The sequence below is a fragment of the Gymnoscopelus braueri genome, assembly GCF_963280865.1.
Source record: "Gymnoscopelus braueri genome assembly, chromosome: 15".
NCBI classification, from domain to species: domain Eukaryota; kingdom Metazoa; phylum Chordata; class Actinopteri; order Myctophiformes; family Myctophidae; genus Gymnoscopelus; species Gymnoscopelus braueri.
In genome coordinates, this window is record NC_137620.1 from 6,479,176 (window position 1) to 6,504,675 (window position 25,500).

A 25,500-nucleotide genomic window follows, 5' to 3' on the forward strand; every position below is an offset into this window, starting at 1 on the left:
TCCGCTATTTTTCAGCTTTAGGCTCACGGTTAAAATGGCAAAAAAGAAAAAAAAATTAAGAAAATAATCTTAAAATGTTGATGTCCTGAAGTAGTAATACAAAAGTGTGTGTGTGTGTGTGTGCATGTACAGTATACTGTGGGTGCTGTAAAAGATAAAACAGCCAAATCACAGTGGTAGAACAAGTACTCTTTTTACTTAAGTGAAAGTCCGGAATTCAAAATTTACTTGAGTAAAAGTACCAAAATATTGGTATCAAAATGTACTTAAAGTACCACAAGTAGAAAGTACTCATTAAGCAGAATGTCCTGTTTCACAAGTTTTCAAATGTATTAAAATCTTTTGAAAATAGCAGATCTACAAGTTCACAATGCGTCGCGGTGCGACCCATTGTAGATCGGCTATTTTCAAATAGCCAAAATGTATATCTCTGCTGTCCAGCGTGAACCTGCTAACTACAAAACGCTCATTGTTCAGGAAACGAAAAAACAAAATATAAGTTTTTCAGGAAATGAAGAAAACCTTATATTTTTAAAACAAAGCAATACTGCCTCATCAAAGTTGGTATAGTGACTTTATATATTGTCAGATACTTGCATGTGTCATTATATTATCAACACTTTACCCAAATTGCGGGTAAATCAACACTTTACCCAGCGCAAGTGGAGTTAGTAGTTTCAGACGAGCAGAAATCAAGCTGAAATGGAGTTAGGTGTCCAAACAACAATAGCTCCACTCGCTGCTGAGGGAGAGGTTTCAAAAGGGTACAAATTCCCAAAAGCTAATGTCGTGTAATTTAAACTGCGTGTTAGCAGGCTGGTTGTAATAAAGAAGAGGAGAAGAGAAGAGACGTCAGGTTTCCAGGTTCCATGTTCATTTATTCAGCATCAAACAAACAGCATCATAGCAACTTCATCCAGGGGCAGAGCCCCTGTCCACCCCCCAGCAGCCTCACGACGTGTGACAGTCCTACCAAACACCCATCTTACACAGTTCTTATAGTAGATCATTTACCAAAGATGCTATTCTAAATAGTCATAAGGTATGTAGGCTACTAAAGATAAGAGCGACGCAAACATAGGTACACATACAAATAGCAATGACCATTCGGCTCAGCTGTTAGATTGACAGCTGTGTAGCTGTGTTAGAATTAGCACATTCACCAGGCATTCACCAGTCACAACACACTCATGATTACTCTTCTGACTTTTAGCAAGGTTACATTTCACAGTTCCATCTAATTTAGATTAATATATGCAACTTAGGGTCCATAATATACGATACTAACAATGGATCTCCAAGCTCACAATGCATCACAACAACGTGTGAATTAATGCCCTGATGCTTCATGACACTTATTATATAGGCCTACAATAATAAACAGGACTTTAAATATTACAATAACTTCTGCAAAGAGGTAGTAGAACTAGCGCGGCAGAAATGCTATGAACGCCTTTCTTCTTGTCACATTGCTCTCCTCATTAAACACTTCATAGATTTTAGAAATATAATTACTTGTTTTCATAACATTAGCGTCAGTGCTAAGTTTGATAAACAGGTACACTGCATAGTTTTAACAGACTACGGGGAGTTTGTTTACGTGATCCTCCTCCTCGTTCACTGCGCAGCGTGCTCTACTCATGCTGTGAAAAGGCAGCACTGGAGAGGAGAGGGGGGAGTTGTTTGTTTTTGACGGACAGTTTGAGGATCCAATGGAGTTGGGAGTTTTCGTCAGAGGCGCTTTTTAATGCTTTTCATTGGTTCAAATGTTTTGATTTTTTTACACAGACGTAAAGGGTGTTCAATAGCGTTGATTTATGAAAAAAATAAAAAAAGATGAAAATGGAGTTAGCTGGTTTGTCCTGGACACCGACGATATAGTGGTTAATGTGTTTTGTAATAACAATCAAAATCTACAAAGTAACTAGTAACTAAAGTTTTCAAATAATTGTAGTGGAGTTAAAGTACAATATTTGCCTCTGAGATGTAGTGGAGTAGAAGTGAAAGTACCAAAAAAAATTAATACTACACAGTAAAAAATCCTCAAAAGTGTACTTAAGTACAGTGCTTGAGTAAATGTACTTAGTTACTTTACACTACTGCTAAATCAAACTAAACGATTTGGTGTGCTGAAGATGAGAGTTGTTAACCAGCTGAAAAGACAAACAGCTGAAAGCGTTCATTAGGCCTAAGGGTTTTATTTCAAAATCAGGGGGGATTTTTTTTTTGTGTGTATTTAGCACATAACTACAGTGTTCATTTAAGACCTTCTTTCAATGATGAAAAGGTGTTATTTCAGAGCATCTCCCATTGACTTAAACCCAGTGCTTGTGAGCCATATAGCATGTTCCTCATTCATTCACTGGAGCATGCAAACTGTTTTTTTTGCTATCGTGTTGTTGTGTTATTGTGTGGTCGGCACCATTGTTATAATATTGTTATGATGAAGGTAAGGCGGAACTGCAATGTGTTGTTTTCAGTATTTTCAAATGTCAAAATAAGGATGTTTACAGTGAGGGCAGAACAACCCAAGATGAAAGAGGAAGAGAGGCATAGAAATGAAACAATCAACCTCACCTCAGCCATTCCGGCCTGGCGAAGATAAAGAAATCGAATAAACATTTAGGAGTTAGGTTTAGGAATTAGAGATAGAGTTATGCCTGATTTACACTTAGTTGCACGCTGGTGACATGCACCAAAAGATTGCTGATCTACAAGCTCATAAGCTCACTGTGGGCGTGTAGATCTTTTTTAGCTTTAGGCTCACTGTTAAAATACCAAAAAGAAAACGGCATTCATAAAATCTTAAAATGTTGATGTCCTGAAGTAGTAATACAAAAGGTGGGTGCTTGCGTGCGTGCAATATACTGTGGGTGCTGTAAAAGATAAAACAGCCAAATCAAAGTGCTGAAGATGGGAGTTGTTAACCAGCTGAAAAGAAGAACAGTTTACAGTGTTCATTAGACCTAATGGTTTTATTTCAAAATCAGGGGGAAAGAAAACCTGTGTGTATTTAGCAAATAACTACATTGTTGATTTAAGGCAGGTGTTTAATGATACATTTAAGACCTTCTTTCCATGATGAAAAGGTGTTCTTTTCCAATCTGACCGATTTAGAGACTTTGAAGTGGATTATCTTTTCTCATGAAGCTCTGAGAAAGTTCCCCTTCCATGACTTTTCCTAAATATTCGATTCAAATCATCTCTGTTATTTTTTTCGTACGAGAAACGTTTTCTAAATATGAAATTAGCCATACTTATACCATCTCTGACGTTATTTTTCGACTATTTTGACCGCTCTTACCCTTTCTCCCCCAGGCAGAGAGCTCATCACACCTCCGGACCACCTGGAGACCGTCATTGTTCTAGTTAATGGATCATTTGCATTTCACTGTCAGCTAGGAACCTGGCATATTGCTATATTTGATCACCAATATGCTACTAATTATTGAGAATGTGAAATTACAATTATTATTGTAACCTCTCTCTCTCTCTCTCTCTCTCTCTCTCTCTCTCTCTCTCTCTCTCTCTCTCTCTCTCTCTCTCTCTCTCTCTCTCTCTCTCTCTCTCTCTCTCTCATCTCTCTCTCTCTCTCTCTCTCTCTCTCTCTCTCTCTCTCTCTCTCTCTCTCTCTCTCTCTCTCTCTCTCTCTCTCTCTCTCACACGCACGCACACGCCACACGCGCACACACACACACACACACACACACACACACCACAGTGTTGCCACGTCTGCTTATTATAAGCGACTTTGGGCTTGTTTTTTCTATGAAGTCAAAAGATAAAAAACATTGCTCTCTCGTCCATTGTATAAACTTGTGCGGACAACAACTCGCTTGCTTTCAACATCAGGGCATCTCTCTCTCTCACACACACACACACACACACACACACACACACACACACACACACACACACACACCACACACACACACACACACACACACACACCACACACACACACACACACACACAACCACACACACACACACACACACACACACACACACACACACACAACGCATGCAAGGCAAATGTTCATAGACCTAGCTGCTTATTTCCTCTCAGCAATCTGGCAACACTAACGAAAGGGAGTGAGTAGAATCATCAGTGTTGATGACTCCTTCCGGCACCATTGTTATAATATTGTTATGATATAATATAAAAGGTAAGGCATGTTTTATAGTGAGGGCAGAACAACCCAAGATGAAAGAGGAAGAGAGGCATAGAAATGAAACAATCAACCTCATATCAGCCGTTCCGGCCTGGCGAAGATAAAACAAAACATCTAATAAAGTCCACCCAAAAAAAAAGGAAATGCAAAAGCAAAGAAGGACTGCAATGTGTTGTCTTCAGTATTTTCAAACGTCAAAATTTGCATTATTTAACAAACCAAAATAAAAGAGGAAGAAAGACAAAGAAATAAAAGAAAGACCAACCTTCTCACTAGTTCAAGTGTGTTGTGAAGAGCTGGACCCAGATGCAATTACCTGCAAGAAGAATTGTAGTCATAAAGAGATGGAAATGGCTGTGGCTAGGAATAAGTGAAAAACGTTGAGTCAGATTATTTCGATGATATGGCAAGGAATAATTCAAGTAATGACTGTAGAAGGCCATTATGAAAACTTTAACCGCCAACAGGTAGACGATGCACCGGCACCCTATGAAGAAGTTGCTTACAAGAAGGAGACAGATCTACAGAAGTTACTGCACTCTGGTAAGAGAAGTTACTAAAATTAAATATCACAAAAATAAATGAATATGTTTTTAACTGTTTAAACAAAAAGTGCAAAGATTTTAACTGATCTCTCTTTGCTTTTCTCACTGTGTGTGTGCGTGCGTGCGTGCGTGCGTGCGTGCGTGCGTGCGTGCGTGCGTCCAGACATAAGACGGCACAAGCGAGTTGGAGTCGGTGTTGGATTGCTTTGTGCTGTTCTAGCTCTCCTCAACATTGCTGTCCCACTCTATCTCTGTAAGTCATGTTTCATAACAATATATTTAATATGTTTGATCTATGGCGATCCAACGTCTTATTTCAATACACTAGCAGAGATGATACCTCATAAAATATATATTATTAGCTGTAATAGTTTTTAGTAGCAGCAACAAAAGGACTTTATTATTAAAATGTAGGTGTCTTTCAATAATGGATCTGTCATTATACAGATCATTCCAACATGGTGGAGAAACAACAACTTCTGACCAGTTTTGACGAGTTACAGAACAGACATAACAACCTGACTGAACAGAAAGACCAGTTACAGAGCAGTTTTGACGAGTTACAGACCAGACATAACCAACACACTGAACAGGAGGAAGGTGTGTGTGTGTGTGTGTGTGTGTGTGTGTGTGTGTGTGTGTGTGTGCCTGCGAGGGTATTACTGAGTTCTATAGCAAAAGCAATTTATTTGTATGTATTATCCGTCTGTCTATCCTTCGGTCTGTCCATCCTCATCCTTTTTTCTCCTTAGTAAGATGACCAATCAATCTGAGCTTGCACATGAGCATTGACTTTTCCCATATCTACACTGTTTATTAGCGTTTTCACCACAGGGTCTGTAGTCACAATCCCATAGCTTGGATGAATGGCAAAGCCATGCAGAACTATGGGATCTGTAGTTACAGTCCTATAGCTTGTATGGATGGCGGGTGGAAATACATGTATGGACTAGTATCTTGGAATGGTACAACAACAAAAAATACATTGATAAAAGATGTGTTTCTGTTTACAGTAACTGTTGAAACTGGCTCATTATTGCAGATTATCGTCACCTTGCTAAACTAATGGCCTAAGTCGTTTTTTGAGGAATTTTTTTTTTTTGCCTAAGTCAGCTCCTCATGACACTGGCCACCTCTGGTAAAATCGCCCAATTCCTAATTGAAAAGGATCATGCTGTTCACTCCCCTTTTAGTATAATGGCCTAACTCCCTAGTGTGACTTAGGCCAAAATAGGCATTTTTTTGGCCTAAGTCACATGGTTTTGTGACTTAAGCCAAATTATTTACTGATTTAGGCCATTTTGTATATTTTTTTTGCTTTTTTCCCCCTATTTAAACCTATTAAAATCTCTTATGTTACATAACTGACAGACAGTGTTATTTCTATTTAAATAGACATTTTGGGTGAAATATCATATAGTTTTGTTTTGGATCAGTTTTTTTTTTTTCTTGAAAAACTTAAAAAAATTACTTAGGCCATTAGTTTAGCAAGGCGACGTTATGTTTGTTTTAGGATTTCCTGATTTTGTTAGTTAGTTGTTGTTGTTGTTGTTGTTGTTGTTGTTGTTGTTGTTGTTGTTGTTGCTTTCAAACGGTTGACTTCAAGTGTCTATTGTATTTTCAGGAGAGCATGCAGTTGTCAAGGAGTGTGTATGTCGAAATGACTGGATTCAATGGAATGGACACTGTTACGGATTTGAAGAGGCTCATATGAATTGGACTGATGCAGAGGTAGAATAAATAAACACATGATTGCATCTTGTATTGTATTTCTATATGCATCTATGTATTATGTAATTTGAACAATAGTCTTCTGTTTATATTGTTCTTTAGAAAACCTGTTTGTCTCAGGGTGGAAACCTAGCATCCATTCACAGCAAAACAGAACACACATTCATTCAAGACCTGATACGTTCCAAAACTGGTTGGAATCGATCGTGGATCGGTGGCTATGATGCAACAGGCACGGTAAGGAACATTAACCCTTATAAACTGTGTCTGATAAAACGTTACCTTATATTACACTGACACATGATACACTACACACTATACCTGTATGTCAACAGTGAGTTGTTAAATGGTTACATTTTATATTGCATTGACATTTATGATGTTGTATTGTCATCTAGAATGGTGGTTGGCTGTGGAGTGACGGTCATCGCCCAATGACCTTCACAGACTGGGGGGGGGGAGAACCTAACAACTGGAAAGGAGGACAACAGAACTGCATGCTTGTGAACTACGTACGTAAGTAACAATCTTTTAACAAAATGTTTGTTTTAACAACAAAGTATAATAAGAATAAGAACAATCACAAACATCACCTTTAAGTAATAACGCAATATGATACTTAATGTGGACTTTATGTTCAACTTTCTCTTTCTCTTTATATAACAGGTGAAAGCCTGTGGGATGATGAGTACTGCCATTACGAATTTCCCTCTCTCTGCAAAAAAACAGCTGAGAGTGTTGAATAACGTGGAGATTACGCACGCACGCACGCACGCACGCACGCACGCACAAACACTTTAACCACATAAAATCTTTGTCTGTGTGTGCGTGCGCGTGCGCGTGTGCGTGTGCGTGTGCGTGTGCGTGTGTGTGTGTGTGTGTGTGTGTTTGTGTGTTTGTGTGTCTCCTAATATCTATGCCCTGCACAGCCAAACTGCAGTTACTACACAAAATAATCTAATCTAGTCTGTATATAAAGTGATATTGCATAAATTGTATATCCGTTCATACGGTAATTGTTTATCTCCCAAAAGCATGAATAAATAAGCCAATGTGTCCAAAAATGTAGTTACGGCACAAATTCTAACGCTACTGAAGGAATGAAGAGACAAGTGACATTAACAGCAGATGGACAGTGATTCTCAGGTGTTGTGGTGATAATGAGAGGAACATGAATGGAATGGATAGTTTGATTTAAGCAGCACATAACTTGCTTCAATGTCTTTACTTGCATCAATAAAATAAATAAATAAAAGTCATTTAAATAATTCATTCCGAGTCATTCAGAGAGAACCTCTGCTTTTTATGCTGCTCCGCTGTCATGTGCACCTACAACAACATACAGTATGCTGACACTGAGCTGTCAGTCAAACTCAGACAGGGGGAGGTGATAGAGGTACTACCCTGTCAAGAGGCTGGTAAGAAGGATATTACAAGCACAATCAACTCCAACAACACTGGAGTTGGACTTAAAGGCTCACTGAGCTCTTTCTGCCCACAGGACAACAGCGTTCCCCTGTAGTGAGCCTACAGTATAAGCTCAAGGACAAAGACCCCTGCTATTTTGATCCACCTCCCCTTTTCCCTAAACATTATTTAATAAAGACACTTTCTGTTTTTCAAACTGACTGTGTGTGTGGTGTGGTGTGGTGTGGTGTGGTGTGGTGTGGTGTGGTGTGGTGTGGTGTGGTGTGGTGTGTGTGTGTGTGTGTGTGTGTGTGTGTGTGTGTAGGGCTATCCTAATAATGTTGATTGTTAATGTCTGGTTCATGTGTTTTCGTGGTTTCGTGTGCAGAAGTATTGGGAAACTAAACAATCATGAGATCTAATTGTAGAAAATAATGCATGTTTGTGAATGGCCCATATGACAATATAACACTACTGTGAATTCTGAAAATAGATTATTTATCATGCACATTTTATTTTACGCTAGTGAACATTTATGCAGTGATTTTTGAGCGGTGTAACCGCTCCTATAAGTGGGGTTGGAATCGCTGTACTGTGATTGGCTGATAAGTATTCATACCCTTTGGCGGGGTACTGTGATTGGCTAGCGAGACGCATGACGACATTCATAACCTATAAATACCACCACGCACTTCAAAAAAAGTTATTACAATTTTTTTATTTTTTCTGAAGTGAGCTTCCATCACTGTGATGACCACTGTTGTTTTTAAATAACACCGCTCATTTCACACTGGGTGTGATTATTTGTTTGTTTCTCAACAATCAGAGGGTGCTGATGCATGCTACCAGATACACCAAATGAAAGGCCATGAGCCGCAGTATGTATACAGCTCATAGGCATGAATGAATATACTTACACTATTATATTTCACTTTGAATCTTTTGCTGTTTGATATTTAATTCATCATTGAATATGCAATATATTGTATTGGACTATTTTTTTTATTGTATGACCTATGGTTCAAGTTCAAGAGTTATTGGCCAAAATATGAAGGTCCCTGTTATAGCGCCACCCACCATGAGGCCGATTTGAATAATTTGGGTTAGAGGTTCTTCCTTGAATTATTGGGAGTGTGTCCAAAGTTTGACGTTGATCGGTCCCACAATGCCATATTAGCTGTTCACAAACAAATGGACGGACATTAGTGAAAACATAAGTCTTCGGCCTTCAATCCTAGAGGAGATGATAATGTATTGAGGTTGGTATGGTTCTTTAAGATTTTTCAAGTTTGAATGAATGAGCATGTAAAACAATAAACTAACTGTGGTCCAGGTACCCAGGACCAGAGTTGAGCTGAGATCCAACTCAAGGTGGGGAGCAGTATCGGCCTGCAAACAGGATACTCATGGTGGGGTTGTGTCGGATGAAGAAGAGGAAGGGGTGGTCAGCAACCAAGCGGGTAGCGAACGAAGCACACATGAAAACTGCAACGGCAGCAGTGGCGGCAGCTGCCTCAGTGCCCTCCTCGTTCACTTCCACAAAGGCCTTGTGCACCACCTTGGAGAGCACCAGGTCGTTGGCTGGAGACATGCCGGAGAAGTCACTCTGTGTGACGTCAAAGGCGTCCACCATGCCCATTTTGATCAAGATGTCGTTCATGTCATGTGTCGCCTCCATCTTGAAACGAGGCAGGCCCAGCTCAACCTCTCTGTGCTCCATCATGCCTGGATTGGTCCAGTCCACAAACTTTTCATAGGTTAGCTCCTTTTCTAGCTTCTCCAGGCCTGTCGTATAATCGTCCATCTCAACAGGAAGAAAGATGAGCATGCTGAGGTCTTTGCCCATGTAGGGCAGCTCCAGGACCTGACTGTTGACCTCAGGAATGAAGGCAAGAGGAAATGTAGCCTTCTGGTACATCATCTTCACCGGCTTGCTTTCAGTCTTGCTTAGGCTGAACTGTTCATCCCTGGTGCGGTCCTCATCGAATGACTCCTCCCACTTGGCTTTGAAGTAGATGGCATTGACCAACACCAGTCTGGTACATCCATCCACCACACCCGGGGCAAGCAAGTCCTTGATTTTATCTTGAGTCTGTTTCTCCACCCAGCTGTTGATGTTCTGCCTGGCTCCGTCTGCGTTGCCAATGAAGTCCACAGGCTCCAGCTGTGCATCATAGTGCTTTCTGGTGGCACTTAAAAACTCCTCAACAAACTGGTAGGACATCTCTCCATACAGGCGGTTGGCCAGGCTGAGGGCGTAGGACTTCCCTGAATTGTTCAGATCCCTCATAAGCTTAGAAAAGTCCATGTGGACGTCATCCTTAAAGTGCATGACCTCTGACATCTGTGTGGCTGTGTTACCACGGGCCCCTATCAGCACCATGGCCAGAGCAGAGGAGATGCTGATAGGAGAGTAAAACACATTGCCAGTGATGTTATTGTCTGACAGCTGTTTGAACAGAGACAGAGAAAACGTGTTGCAGGCCGCTGACAGGGGCGTTGGTGATGGCATTGCGATCAATGTTGTGACCAATATCCTATAATGTAACGACTTTGGACCAATGTCTAAATGTTACAACTTCTTAACCAATGTCCAAATATCCAGCGAGAACGTACTGCTCTCAATAATGCTGTGCGGTGTAGTTTTATGCTGCTCTGCCTGGATGCTCGCCTCATCACATGATGTCACCATGATGTCAGCCATATTCCTTGTCAGTCTTGCCCAAACATGCCATTGCCCAAATATGGAATTCTAATACCTTTCATACTGTTACTGTCTACTTTACTTCGTCTTTGACCATGCAACAACCACAAATCATGTATATACTGTATGTGGTATGTTATTGAGCTGGCCATCTTGAATAGAAGAAATGCAGAAAATGCCTAATTGAATTGCAACTTCTTAATTTGTATTTATTCAATATAATTATATAATAAGTAGATTTAGGATTTGTAGATAGTAAAATAACAAGACCAGGAGACCTGGTTCTGCCAGACCCAGACTTCACATGATGTGTCAGCCTGTGTCTATGCCCATGTATGGACAAAAGGGGGACAGACTTTTATGGCTGGGGCCTAAGGACAAAGTGACCAAAACCTGTTTTTTGCCCATGTATGGAGAAAACAGGTACAAAACATGCCCATGTATGGACGAAAGGGGGACAGACTTTTATGGCTGGGGCCTAAGGACAAAGTGACCAAACATGTTTTTTGCCCATGTATGGAGAAAACAGGTACAAAACATGCCCATGTATGGACGAAAGGGGGACAGACTTTTATGGCTGGGGCCTAAGGACAAAGTGACCAAAACCAGTTTTTTGCCCATGTATGGAGAAAACAGGTACAAAACATGCCCATGTATGGACAAAAGGGGGACAGACTTTTATGGCTGGGGCCTAAGGACAAAGTGACCATGCCCATGTACATATGGAGAAAACAGGTACAAAGCCTCATGTAAGCCAGACCCCCTGGGTCCGGCAAACATAGAATAGAATAACAGTGTTGCAAACGTTCAGGGCATACTTGCCAGCAGTAGCCCGATATAGAGATCCCCATAAATGGAGACGATCGACCTACGAAGTCTGACAGCATAGAATCTCTAGAAAGGGAGATTCCTAAACGTACCTAGCTCTGACATCAGAACACCCCTCCTGGGAACTCCATACAGTATATGGAGATAACCGAAACATCCAGGACTGACATCATAGTCCCAGATTTGGGCATAACTGACATAGCCTGCTCCATACAGTGTATGGACATGCCTGACACTACCTGATATCACCGTAGTGACATTAAGGGGTAACAGTATAAAGCACCCTGGATGCCATGGCTAGCTAGTGTCCTCAGTGACGCTCGAAGATCATCTTAACTCTCTCCAGAGTACCAGGACGATTAGCTGGCCTTACAAACCAGTTAATCACGGATCGCATATACAAGGACGAGAAGAATCGAAGAGAATCAAGTAATAGTTGGTTAGCACAGCCTAAAGCATATTCTGGAAGTGGCTTTGGATCTGGTTAACGAGTCAGCCGATTATCAGTTTTAACAAACAGATTTTAAACTTTTTGGGGATTTAAATGGAATTTATATAATAATGGCATTATCAAGCATTATGAAACAATTTAAATTAAGTAAGATGAAAATATTCAGCAAGCTACACAAGCTAAATCAAGCTAAGCAAGCTAATTCATAATTGTGTGTTTTTGTCTTTCCACCACAAGCAAATAATATAACGTGTCAAGTAGGGTTCAAGTGGTAAATGTAAAAATAAAAGAATAAAGTCGCTATCACACAAAGATGTGGTGGCCCCCCTGTAGTATTTCTGAGGACCCCCTAGGGGTCCCGGACCCCTTGTTGAAGACCTCTGCTCTAACACTCTAACTGTAAACAAAGGCAGTGTTATGATATTGAAAGCCTATTCTCCGTGCTGGGAAGCCTCTCAGAACCACAACTTTTGTGTAAAATATGTTTGTGCACTGGGACCTCATGAAAAGTAATTGCTCAGATATGAGCCTTCACTGGCTCTAACAGCAGACCCATAAGCCTGTCACCAGTTCTAAACAAACTACTAGAAAAAAATTATATTCAATCAAATACAATGCTATTTTTCTGTTAACAGTCTGATGAGTGAGTATCAACATGCATATAGAGAAGGTCACTCAACAGCCACAGCACTGACACAAATGACAGATCAATGGATGAAAGAGATTGATGTGAAGAAAATGGTGGGAGCAGTACTATTAGACTATAGCGCTGCCTTTGATTTGATAGACCATAGAATTTTACTCGACAAATTGGAGTGCTATGGTTTTGCCCCAAAGGCGATATCATGGCTAGAAAGCTATCTATATAACAGAACTCAGAGTGTATACTTTAATGGCAGTATCTCTAGTGCTAGATGTGTTGAGAGTGGAATTACACAAGGAAGTTCACTAGGTCCTTTACTCTTTTCAATCTTTACAAATGATTGTCCATTAGCTCTTGAAAAAGCACAAGTCTCTATGTACTCGGATGACACGACAATATATACACAGGCTCCCACAATTGGTGAGATAACTGAGATTTTGAACAAAGAACTGAAAACAGTAATGGAATGGGTGACCAGCAACAAATTAGTGCTCAACATTAAAAAAAACTAAAAGTATTGTATTTGGCACAAATTACGCACTAAGGTCTAAACCGCAGGTGAATCTGATGCTGAATAATGTAGAGGTTGAGCAGGTGGAGGAAATAAAGCTCCTGGGACTCATCCTAGTGAACAATTTATCATGGACGAGACACATAGATTCAGTGGTGGCAAAGATGGGGAGGAATATATCTGTCATCAAGAGGTGCTCAGTGTTTTTACCACCGAAACTGACAAAACAAGTCATTGAGACTCTAGTCCTTTCACAACTGGACTACTGCTCAATGATCTGGTCAGGTGCAAACAAGAGGGACCTGGGAAAGCTGCAACTGGTTCAAAACAGAGCAGCTCGCCTTGCCCTTAGGTGTACCAAGGCATAATGTAAACAAAATGCATGTCAAGCTCTCCTGGACAATAGTCACGGAGAGGCTGATGGTATCACTCCTTGTCTTTTTGAGAAACATAAATGAGCTGAAACATCCAACCTGTCTATATAAGCAACTTTCACCTAGCTCTAAAATCCATACATATAAGACGAGACATGTCACAAGAGGTTGCTATCAAATCCCTAAAGCCAAAACAGAGTCTATGAAGAGCACAGTGCTGTATAGAGCCATGGCTGCATGGAACACACTGCCAGATCAGATTTCTAAAGAAAAAACTAAAGCAAGCTTCAAAAGACGATTGAAGAGGCATCTAGAAGCCCAAAGCTTGTAATTAGACAAGCAGCAGACAGGTTATGGTAAACATACAACAGCATACCCATTCATATAGGGTTTTTATTCAAAAAAAAAAAAAATTAAACACATGCAGGAATATGGCACTCTCACTAACACAGACACACACACATCCTTTCACAGTTATGATAAGGATTGTATTTGTTGAGTTTGTTTTTACTTTAAAAGAAGCAAAGGGAGACATCTGTAAAATTACTATTAGTATTATTGTTTGCTTTTAATTTTTCTTTCCAAGGAAATGGGGAATCAGAAAATAAGCTGTATGTGATGGTTGATATGAAATTCACTGTTTGAAGGAAAATTGTCGCCGCACACTATTTGTATCATTGTTCTGTAATGTACTGTCGAATGTCATGTTTTATGTTATTTGTGGACCCCAGGTAGATTAGCTGTTGTTATGCACCAGCTAATGGGGATCCTAATAAACTCATAAACTCATAACATATGGGCTCTATTTTTGGCACTGCTAAACCCGCACCCGCTGCCCACTAGCCGTGAATTTCGGCCCATTACCCATGAATTAGGGATAAGGGAGCTGTTGAGTGAGAAAACAATGTTGCACATTAAGCTACAGTAGGTGGCCAGTGACTTTGTCCAGTTTAACTTTCAAAACCTTTGCATCATGCATGTCACACAAACAGAGTGCGATGCGTTTTGTTGAGATAACAAGTTTGTTCATATACATTTCCTATCCACAAATCCACCATTTCATTTAACTTCCACAATCCACATTATCAAAACCATTGGTGTTGTGTGCTGGATTCAAACCAACATCATCTCGGGTCACGCGCTCCATGCAGGAGTTGTGGAAGGAAAATGGCCAAAGTCACTGGCCACCTACTGTAATCATCTGGGGACCCCCCAAACTATTTTGGGGACCCCAGTCGGGGTTTCGACCCCCTGTTTGGGAACCACTGATCTAGCCTACTCTGGCTCTGTAGCTAAATATATACTAGTGATAAAATATAGTCTGGGTCCTTCTGAACATCTAAACCAATGGCAAAAGTTCTTTACTCAAAAGCAATATTTTATTTTATTTATTTTATTTTATTTTATTTTATTTATTTATTTATTTATTTATTTATTTATTTATTTTATTTATTTATTTTATTTATTTTATTTATTTTATTTATTTTATTTATTTTATTTATTTTATTTATTTTATTTATTTTATTTATTTTATTTATTTTATTTATTTTATTTATTTTATTTATTTTATTTATTTTATTTATTTTATTTATTTATTGTCTCCGCCGGAGGCGGAGAGTATGTTTTCGCTTCGTCCCGCCGTGTGTTCACCTCCCTCCTAGCCAAGCTAACATTGGTCAAGCTCCACGTGACATGTGACAATATGTTGACACCAATGCTTTTGATTGGCTAGAGGGACGCATGACGAAATAAAATCCTATAAATAGGTGTGTCACTTCAAAAAGCCATTATGTTTTTGAAGTGAGGTAAGACAGGATCAATCAGTCTTGATTGGAACAGTACCTTCCAGTACAAATCACCCGTCCGTGCGTGTGTGTTTCACTGCGGAGCAAGACAAAGGTATGATGACTCGAGAAGATTACTTAAGCATGATGCGATCACTGACTCCAAAACAGAGGGAAATGGTGACCTTTCATAGAAAATGGTGCAAAAACACAATCATTGCACTTAAAACTCATCAATCACATCCAAGCTACCAAATCTTTCTGAGCGGACCAGGAGGAGTTGGTAAAAGTCACATCATCAAACTGATTCACTATGAAACCATGAACCTACTCCACCGACTGTCTCCTGAGCCAGTACAACAAGCTCGTTGAGCCAAACGAGCTTGTTGTACTTTTGACAGCATTCACCGGAACAGCGGCGTTTGCCATCGGCGGCATTACATTCACCTTTTAACAAAGAACCTTTTGTTTAACTAAAAGATATATCTTTTACCCTACTGTATCTCATTAGTTATTGTTATGATAATATAATTGCTATGATATAGTAACATGTTCTATTTTAAGTAAGAATTAGAACATTCCTAGAGAACTATGGTTAAAGATAGGGTAAGTGATTTAATTTGATTAAAATAGCACGGGTCTGCTGGCGGAGACTTGTGCTCCGAGGAGCAAATTTTCTAGTTTTTATTTTATTTTATTTTATTTATTTTATTTATTTTATTTATTTTATTTATTTTATTTATTTTATTTATTTTATTTATTTTATTTATTTTATTTATTTTATTTATTTTATTTATTTTATTTATTTTATTTATTTTATTTATTTTATTTATTTTATTTATTTTATTTATTTTATTTATTTTATTTATTTTATAATGGTTTTACATGATTACATTAATTTACTTTTCTTTTCAACTTTTTACATACTGTATTCCATAGATGAAAAGGAGCAGGAAGAAGATACATCTTATTTATACCTGCCCCTATCTACAAATAAAAGTCTGCTCTGTCCAATGGCTACCAACAAGTACATCACAATGATTCATCAAAATAAAAAGGAGGAGAAAAAATATAAACAAAGAATGAGAGAACAAGGAAATAAAACAGATAACAAACCAAAAACAAGACCAGGAGACCTGGTTCTGCCAGACCCAGACTTCACATGACGTGTCAGCCTGTGTCTATGCCCATGTATGGCCAAAAGGGGGACAGACTTTTATGGCTGGGGCCTAAGGACAAAGTGACCAAAACCTGTTTTTTGCCCATGTATGGAGAAAACAGGTACAAAACATGCCCATGTATGGACGAAAGGGGGACAGACTTTTATGGCTGGGGCCTAAGGACAAAGTGACCAAAACCTGTTTTTTGCCCATGTATGGAGAAAACAGGTACAAAACATGCCCATGTATGGACGAAAGGGGGACAGACTTTTATGGCTGGGGCCTAAGGACAAAGTGACCAAAACCTGTTTTTTGCCCATGTATGGAGAAAACAGGTACAAAACATGCCCATGTATGGACGAAAGGGGGACAGACTTTTATGGCTGGGGCCTAAGGACAAAGTGACCAAAACCAGTTTTTTGCCCATGTATGGAGAAAACAGGTACAAAACATGCCCATGTATGGACGAAAGGGGGACAGACTTTTTTGGCTGGGGCCTAAGGACAAAGTGACCATGCCCATGTATGGACGAAACAGGTACAAAGCCTCATGTAAGCCGACCCCTTGGGTCTGGCAAAAATACCAAGAATGAGAGAAGAAGGAAATAAAACAAAAACAAACCAAAAAAATGAAAATTTACCAAGAATGAGAGAACAAGAAAATAAAACAAAATCAAACAAAAAATGAAAATTAACCATCCAATTCATACTTTTGATTCATAATTTTCCCCCTTTTAAACACGTTCTTAAACTAGGAATAGACGAAGAAACAAGAGATGGTGCCTTTCTGGGAAATAAGACATTTAAGTTTAACTCAGCTGCCCTCCTGCTCACCAGTACCCGCTCCAGAGATCATATCACACCAGTCCTCCACTGGCTGCCGGTCAAACAAAGAATCCACTTCAAAATGCTCCTCACCACCTACAGTATAAGGCACTCAGTCTCCACAACCTGGCTCCGCCTACCTCTCTGACCTCCTCAAGCCAACATGTCCCGTCCCGTTCTCTCAGGCAGGGGCGCCGATTTATGGTTTTGCCAGTGGGTGCTCCCATACCTTCAAAACCGCCCTGAAGCCTCCCCCTGGTGTGGAACGTGTTCCTTCCAGCCGCTACGTCCTACCGGGGAAACTCCCCCCTGTCAGGTGTTAAGAAGAGGCCTGCTCACTCCTCATGCGTTGAAGGAAGCATGAGCTCAGTTCGGGGCTCTCCCCATGCAGAGGGAGAGTAGCACCCAGGATTACAAGCTTAGGCATTGGCACTGGGTGTAAAAAAGGGCTTACAAAACCGTGGGATAAAAACATTTAAAGGAAGAAAAAACGCCCTGAAAACCCACCTGTTCAGAATTGCACTTTTAATTCTTAACACTTGCTTATCTTAGTTTTTTTTCCTAAAGTTGTTATCCTTTTCATCCTCTCCCCCTTGCCCCCGTATAATCTTGCATACTACTATCATACCTTCATTCCTATGTACCCTGAATACTCTAAAACTAATCCTGGAGGAGATGATAAAGTATTGAGGCTGGTATGGTTCTTTAAGACACTAAGGGCGGATTCACACTATGGTCCCGGGTGCGCACCCTGGACCACTTGGCTGATGTTGTGATAGTGTGAACGTTGCGTATCGTTCCCCGAAACGGATCACCGTACCGTACCCGAGACCGCCTCCGGAGGTAGTCTCGGATCCGGATCATGCGTATTCGGGTACGGAACGATGCAATGTGAAGCCATCCGTACCAACAGGAGGAAGTGGACTGCTAATCATATATCATTTATATATTTTTATAATGACACATTATTTTAGCTGGGTTATACCTTCTCATAGTTCTACTTGAATGTTGACAAGAAATAATAATCCTGCTAGTGTTTGAGTAGTGCGAGCCATGAAAAATAATAAACAAAAAACACATGTGTAGCGAACGCGTATATAAGGATAGCATTAGGCCTGGGACCCCCATAACTCTGACACCCCTTTTCCATCGGGGTTGAACCGGTTCCGTTCTTAGTTTTTTCCTGACAAATTTTTAACCAGTTCAGTGTGTTTCCACTGAAAATGAATTGTTACAGAACCCTAAAAGTTCCTGCGGAACCGGAACCTTATTTTTTCTTGCTCTGAACTGGGAACCAAAGTGGGCTACTATTCTACAGGTTGGACAATGCGGATGCGATATAAACAATGGCAAAAGCACACGAAAAATCATCATTAAAAAAGCAAAGTTGTGTGTGTGTGTGTGTGTGTGTGTGTGTGTGTGTGTGTGTGTGTGTGTGTGTGTGTGTGTGTGTACCTTGAGATCTTTCATGGTGTTCCTCAGGGTCTTGATGGTGTGCTCTTTGTGACTACCTTCGATGACACAGGCGTTGCACACCAACATCTTCTCATTCATACAGTTCAGTCAGACAACTCTTAGATTGGATTAGAATATATATTTATTAGCAATATATATTTAGCAAGCTTGAGCATGGTATAGAAACAAGAGGAAGCATAGTTTGGCGTCAGGCCTCTGAATCCATTCATTCCCTGTAAGGATAACATTTTAATGAATGTTACATGCCAATTAGCATTTACAGGGAATGAATTAAACCCCCAAGGGGATCTAGAAACAGAGCCTACAGGTGGATGCCGGGGAGGCGGTGGGATGAGACTATTCATGGTCAGCAGCATACGTAGCAAGCAAGGGCAGCAGATCCGGCAGGATCTCGGCAGCAGAGCAGCAGCAGCGTCGCACGTCAGAGCAGCAGAAGAGCGCAACCAGACTGAACAGGTAGGCAGAGCATTACTTATAACTCACCGACCAGGAGAAGAGTGCATGTGACTTAGTCACCTGATCGGTTAGCCCAATCCCTTGAGTTGCCTGGCCTGAACTAGCTCCGTAAACTGCGCCTCATTTCAGTCAGACAACTCTTAGATTGGATTAGAATATATATTTATTAGCAATATATATTTAGCAAGCTTGAGCATGGTATAGAAACAAGAGGAAGCATAGTTTGGCGTCAGGCCTCTGAATCCATTCATTCCCTGTAAGGATAACATTTTAATGAATGTTACATGCCAATTAGCATTTACAGGGAATGAATTAAACCCCCAAAACAGCAAGAACCCCCAAAACGGCTTGAGAGCACAGGGCCTGACGCCGGACCAACCATCTGTGAGAATGGTGGAGCTCCATGACTTGTTTCTTACTAACATGATAGTGTTCCTCACATTTAATTTTTTAAGTTTAACTTGCAAATGCAGCATGCACCATGTGTTCAACAAGCCTGATGAATCCAGGTACCGGTTGATTCCTGAACCCAGGAGTCCTAGACGGTATCCTAACACTACGGTGTCCACTGCTGTGCCGCACCACGAGTAGGATTCGAAAAGGACATTCTATATTTATTTCTTTTTCAAAGAAGTCTGCTATATATATATATATATATATATATACATATATATATATAAATGAGGTCATCCTATGATGAATGATAACTATTGTTTATCATCCATAATAAATAAAGTGTACTGACTATGTGTGTAAAGACGTGCTATCTTTACTTAAAATCTGAATCAGTACCCAACGATCCCTGAAGCAGCAATTACTAATAGACTGAGCTTGATATGATTAGCCTGACTGCATAGCCATAGAAAAACCCAACATTTTTTTAACGCTGCCATAGAAAACCCAACATTTTTTAACGCTGCCATAGAAACCCAAATCTTTTTTAACGCTGCCATAGAAACCCAATTTTTTTTAACGCTGCCATAGAAAACCCAACATTTTTTAACGCTGCCATAGAAAACCCAAATCTTTTTTAACGCTGCCATAGAAACCCAACATTTTTTAACGCTGCCATAGAAACCCAACATTTTTTAACGCTGCCATAGAAACCCAACATTTTTTAGCGCTATAAATAAACCAACATTTTTTTAGCACCATGACATCACCACTAAACTAAATCCCCAGCAATCCACCCGAGTTGTAATTAAAGCGTCAATAATGCTCAAGCAGCATTTATTGAATTAGCGATAGAACAGCGAGAGCACTCATACTCATGAGCTTTTTGCCTGCAGAATGTCATCCTTATTAACCAATATCTACGTAAACTCGTGAGGACCATCACCCCATAGATTTAGAGAAGCAGAAGACAAGCAAATTTACTTCCTGAAACCACTCACACATCCAGTGAAAAGTGCGTGCTTCACTGTGGATGTGTGGGGACGCATGCTGCACGCCAATGCGCGAGTGTGGCCTCAAATCCTGACACAGTCAGTTGCACACCGCAAGTTGCTGGTTGCGCTGCAACACTCGTCACCAGTGATGAACACACCGTGTTGTGGTGCCAAATATGCCGTGAGCATCCCAATCTGGCGGATAAAGCAGCGCCTTTTATACGGGGACAAAGACTTCCAGTCACCCAGCTTTTGATAAGCATGAGAAAAGCAAAGAGCCCATCAACATAGTGTAACTATTGATAACAGGAGCAGCCAGGATCGGAGTCCCTCTTTATCCGTCCTGCGAGATATTTCGCGGATTGGTGCGCACCAGCCAACATTGACAAATGACTGATATCTTGACTCTACTAAAGCCCCACCATCTATCCTGTTGCAATAACTTTACTTCTGTAAGCTTGTTGCTCATAACATGACAACATCACTTGGCAACCAACTTTTCTATATACTGTACCATATACCTTCCACATGGAAGCAAGCATGCCATGATAGCTTGTGCTACCACAATCCAGAGCTATCCCCATAAGCAAGCCATGCTGAGTTAGCTTGTGCTACAATCAATTTGATAGCTTTACGCATGGGAAGTAAAACATGCTGTGTTTAGCTTGTGCTACCGACCATCCAAGCTTCCACATAAGAAGCAAAACAACTGTATTAGCTTGTGCTACGAACAATCCGAGCTCCCACGTGGGAAGCAAAACATGCTGTGCTAGCCTATGCTACAAACAATCCAGAGCTATCCACATAAGAAGCAACACATGCTGTGATAGCTTGTGCTAAACAATTCGCCTCCACATGGCAAAACATGCTGTGCTAGCCTGTGCTACAACAATCTAATCTTCCACATAGAAGCAACATGCTGAGCTAGCCTGTGCTACAAACAATCTAAAGCTTCCACATAAGCAAACATGCTGTGCTACGACAATCTGAAGCTTCTACAAGAAGCAAACGTACCGTGTTAGCCTGTGCTACAACGTCTCTACCATCTCTTATCCAAGTGTATGCAGTAAAATGAGAATCCCTTTAGCTCATCCTGATCCTTAAGTGTAATTTAGCAATAAAAGAGCATAACAACGGTAGAATGCAACCAATAACGTCTAATCTGCACTGCAAGTTCATTTGATTATTTCATCGTAATATGAAACGGCCTACTTTACCTCCACCACATATTAGAGCAATTGAACTGCTACATGATTTGACACTGACACTGTCACTGTTGAAGACACGAGGCCTGCAAACCTGACTTCCCCAGTATCCAAGGTGAACAGCACTCATCCCCATCGGCATTAGGCATCCCATCACCATGCATTAAGCCGGACATGGAAAAAGAAGCACAAAGCAGAATATCAATAAATGCTGATAAATGACTTTGCGTGATATTGCTTTCAATTGCTAAATGTGAGGTAGATGAATGCAGTATTAATGAGGTAGTGGCCATAGCACTAGTAGTAACTTAGCATGTTCATGATCGGCACGTTTGCAGCAATTTTTTTTTTTTTAGTACTAGCAGCATTAGTCGATTATAGCAGTGGTAGCAATGTAGTCCACATCATTAGCATAATCATGATTAGCAGACATTTTGCCAGCAATTGCAGAATGAGTAGCATTAATGCAGTAGCCTAGGAATGCAGTCAACATAATTAGCATGATCATCATGATGGCACTAGTATGAGTAGCATGCATTGACTGCAGAAAAATGGCAGCAGTTTTAGCCTAATCATGATCAGCAGTCAGTTAGTAGCAGTTGAAGAACGACTAGCATAATCTGAACAGTAGAAGCATGCAGTGAGGAGCTTTAGCATAATGGAGACCATCGTGTTGATGGCAGCAATCTAGTACAATTTAGTACAGCAACTTCAGCACTAACATGAACATTGAGATGATGGCAGCAATTTAGTGCTGCAATTTTAGCATCAACATGAACGGTGAGTTTTCCTACTCTGCAAATAGATGCCAGACAGCTACACGAGAGATAACTAATTTCAATGAATTCTAGCAGCATTAACATTTAAACTGCAGTGCAACTACTTCTTGAACACTACTCACAAGTTAGCTTCCCCTCTCTCCTTCGCATGGGTAGAGAAGTGTTCGGTCATCAACTATAAGCCTCAAACAACATCCGGTGGACGAGCTCTTCAGAATAAGAGTACCGTCTAAAGCCACTGAACTATCCATGAATACAATAACTATAAATTAAGCAAGATGCAGCCAACTGAGCATATCCGTGTTTTAACCAGTAGCCTACATAAAGATATTAATCTGAACATTAGAGCCAGAACAGCAAAGCGGCTCACAAAGTGACGCCATGCCCTCTCTCTCTATCTACCATGGCAGTAGCACTTACCAGCCCTATCGCGCGCATCCGTTCCTCTGTGAACGATAGATCGGTGATGTCATCTTTTGAGAGAGAAGCAAGCAACTAGGTCTAGAAACCCAATCTTGAGATAAAGTGAACTACTTTGAACAAATACACGCTAAACTGGGGACCATAACAGAACCCCAAGCCCATCGTTGCTACGATAAGGAACAGAAACTTAAGCAACACTGTTGGTGAACTACCGTTAACCCAGTGCCATAAAGAGAGTTCTGACACTAGCGTCGACTCCCATTGTAAGAATGGAATGCGGAAGTGCTCCGTCTATCTCAATGAGGCAGGCAGTCCCAATGTTTGGAACTATACCCAAGGAGCCCGTTTGCGGCGGAATCAAGCGTGTCGTTACTCTATTTCTACACTCTCTAGTTGACCATACTGAGATCGATCAATGACGAACGCTACTGCTTTTGAGCTGAGCGTTTAGGAAGCGATTTTTAACTTAAGTAAAGAAAGTAATACCACGTTTAGAACCAGTAGCACACAGCTGAGTAGCTATGATTAGCGCAGCATGGACAATGGCAGCACGCCAATAGCCATCAACCAAGGAACAATATGAGACTATTCATGGTCAGCAGCATACGTAGCAAGCAAGGGCAGCAGATCCGGCAGGATCTCGGCAGCAGAGCAGCAGCAGCGTCGCACGTCAGAGCAGCAGAAGAGCGCAACCAGACTGAACAGGTAGGCAGAGCATTACTTATAACTCACCGACCAGGAGAAGAGTGCATGTGACTTAGTCACCTGATCGGTTAGCCCAATCCCTTGAGTTGCCTGGCCTGAACTAGCTCCGTAAACTGCGCCTCATTAGTAGCTGTGGAGACAAGTAGAGCAAATTAACTGTCAGATTTACTATTTATTTACCATGTACTATTAAATAGTAAAGTAACATTTTAACCACTTGAACCCTAGTGATTCCCAAATTACCCCAGGGGCAAAACAAATATTTTGGGGGTCCCCAGATGATTAGCTTAATGTGCAACATTGTTTTCTCACTCAACAGTAAACAAACCAACATACAGTATAAGTGTATACAGGGTATCTGCACATTTCTAAAGTTACAATTAAAGGTGAAAAAACGTAAACGATCAACAGAAAATATTGAGCCTAGCTCACCCCCCTTCACTAACTGAATGCCTCCTTGCCCGAGACACACACCTGACATAAACCAAAGATAATTAGCAGACACACAGCAGGAGCTAATCAATCAATTAGGAAATGAGACATCAAAACAAAGCGTGGGAAAAAAACTAACAAAAATAAGATCAACAATATAGCTGCAAGCAGCGATAAGCGGGGCCAGGGAATGCAGAAAGAAAACAGAAAGAAGCAATGATAAGTAATATGCACAATAAGCCATAGAAACATAGAAGAATTAACTTGAGAGAATGAAGACCATGCAATTAACAAATGAGCATTTTAAACCCTCACTAACCCTAACCTCAGTAAAACAACGCCTAAGCCTATCCTCAAGAAACACTATATGTAAACACAAGAATGTCAAATCATGATCACCTCAATAGATTGTCGCGGACAGGGGTCGGACCAGCGATCTACGGACTCTGAGGTTGCCTCTCTTCTCATTGAGCTAGATATATGGCCTCCCTGGTAGTGTCTGTTGATAATTATAAGTATTTCCGTCCATTATGAACCAAGCCTCTGTGTCCCGAACAACTCTAGATCACTGGTTCACAAACCATTTACCAATAAAGGCATTTTTGTGTCTCCTCGGAACGAAAACTAGTGAAAGTAGCCGATCTACAAGCTCACAAAACGTTGCTATCTGAAAAGTTGTGAGATTGTAGATCGGAGAGAGAGAGAGAGACATGGAAACGGAATAGATTGAAGAGATAAGGATAATTCCTTTAACAGGTCCGTTCATGAAAGTCCTTGCGGTCTTGTTTCCAATGAGGGCAGAGGGCCTGTGAGCAATTAGGGGTTAAGAGTCTTGCTCAGGGACAAATTTCATTTGCTGGCCTGGCCTGGAATCGTACCTGAGGCAACTAGGGCCTCTGGCTCCCTAGGCTGGCTCACTAACCACTCAGCTATGGCCACCCCTCAAGAGAGAGAGAGAGAGAGAGAGAGAGACATGGAAACAGAATAGATTGAAGAGAGAGAGAGAGAGAGACATGGAAACAGAATAGATTGAAGAGAGAGAGAGACATGGAAACATAATAGATTGAAGAGAGAGAGAGAGAGAGAGAGATGGAAGCAGAATGGATTGATTGGACATCTCAACCTATTGCCATTAACAGGAATCGAACCCTTAACCTTCGGATTGACAGGCTGCAACACTACCTATAGTGCTATAGCTTTGTCCAGGCTAAGGTTGTCTGTTGAAGATAAAAGTGAACCAGTGAAAGCAGCCGATCTACAAGCTCAGAAACACGTTGCTATCTGAAAAGTTTTGAGATTGTAGATCGGCTATTTTCAGAATGAAGTATGTCATACATTGCAAAAACATACCTTCTCAGATAAGCATTTCATGTTATCTTTATCAATTGCATATGTATTCATTAATAATCTTGTTGTTTGCAATGCACTTTAAATGAAGCCTGCATCAAGTGAGGCTTGAACTGGCAACCTTGGTGTTGTGAGGCATTCGTTTAAGGGAGA

The 25,500-nt window shown here is 40.6% G+C and overlaps 1 protein-coding gene and 1 long non-coding RNA gene across 3 annotated transcripts; one reads left to right on the forward strand and one right to left on the reverse strand.

Moving 5' to 3' along the window:
• The first annotated feature begins 4,493 nt into the window (after window positions 1-4,493).
• LOC308101203 lies at window positions 4,494-7,879 on the forward strand. 2 transcript variants are annotated; one of them, XR_013934508.1, is made up of 7 exons: window positions 4,494-4,717; window positions 4,883-4,972; window positions 5,167-5,319; window positions 6,344-6,450; window positions 6,553-6,687; window positions 6,849-6,962; window positions 7,117-7,879. It is a non-coding gene; the product is annotated as an uncharacterized lncRNA (long non-coding RNA). The 2 variants fall into 2 exon arrangements; XR_013934509.1 differs by having other exon boundaries at window positions 6,849-6,966; window positions 7,117-7,878.
• A 1,344-nt stretch (window positions 7,880-9,223) lies between these two features.
• Window positions 9,224-10,369, reverse strand: LOC308102210 (leukocyte elastase inhibitor-like; the record flags this gene model as incomplete). The annotated part of the gene is made up of 1 exon (XM_080451811.1): window positions 9,224-10,369. The coding sequence occupies one exon, from the start codon at window positions 10,367-10,369 to the stop codon at window positions 9,224-9,226; it is 1,146 nt and encodes a 381-aa protein (XP_080307937.1).
• Window positions 10,370-25,500: the final 15,131 nt, after the last annotated feature.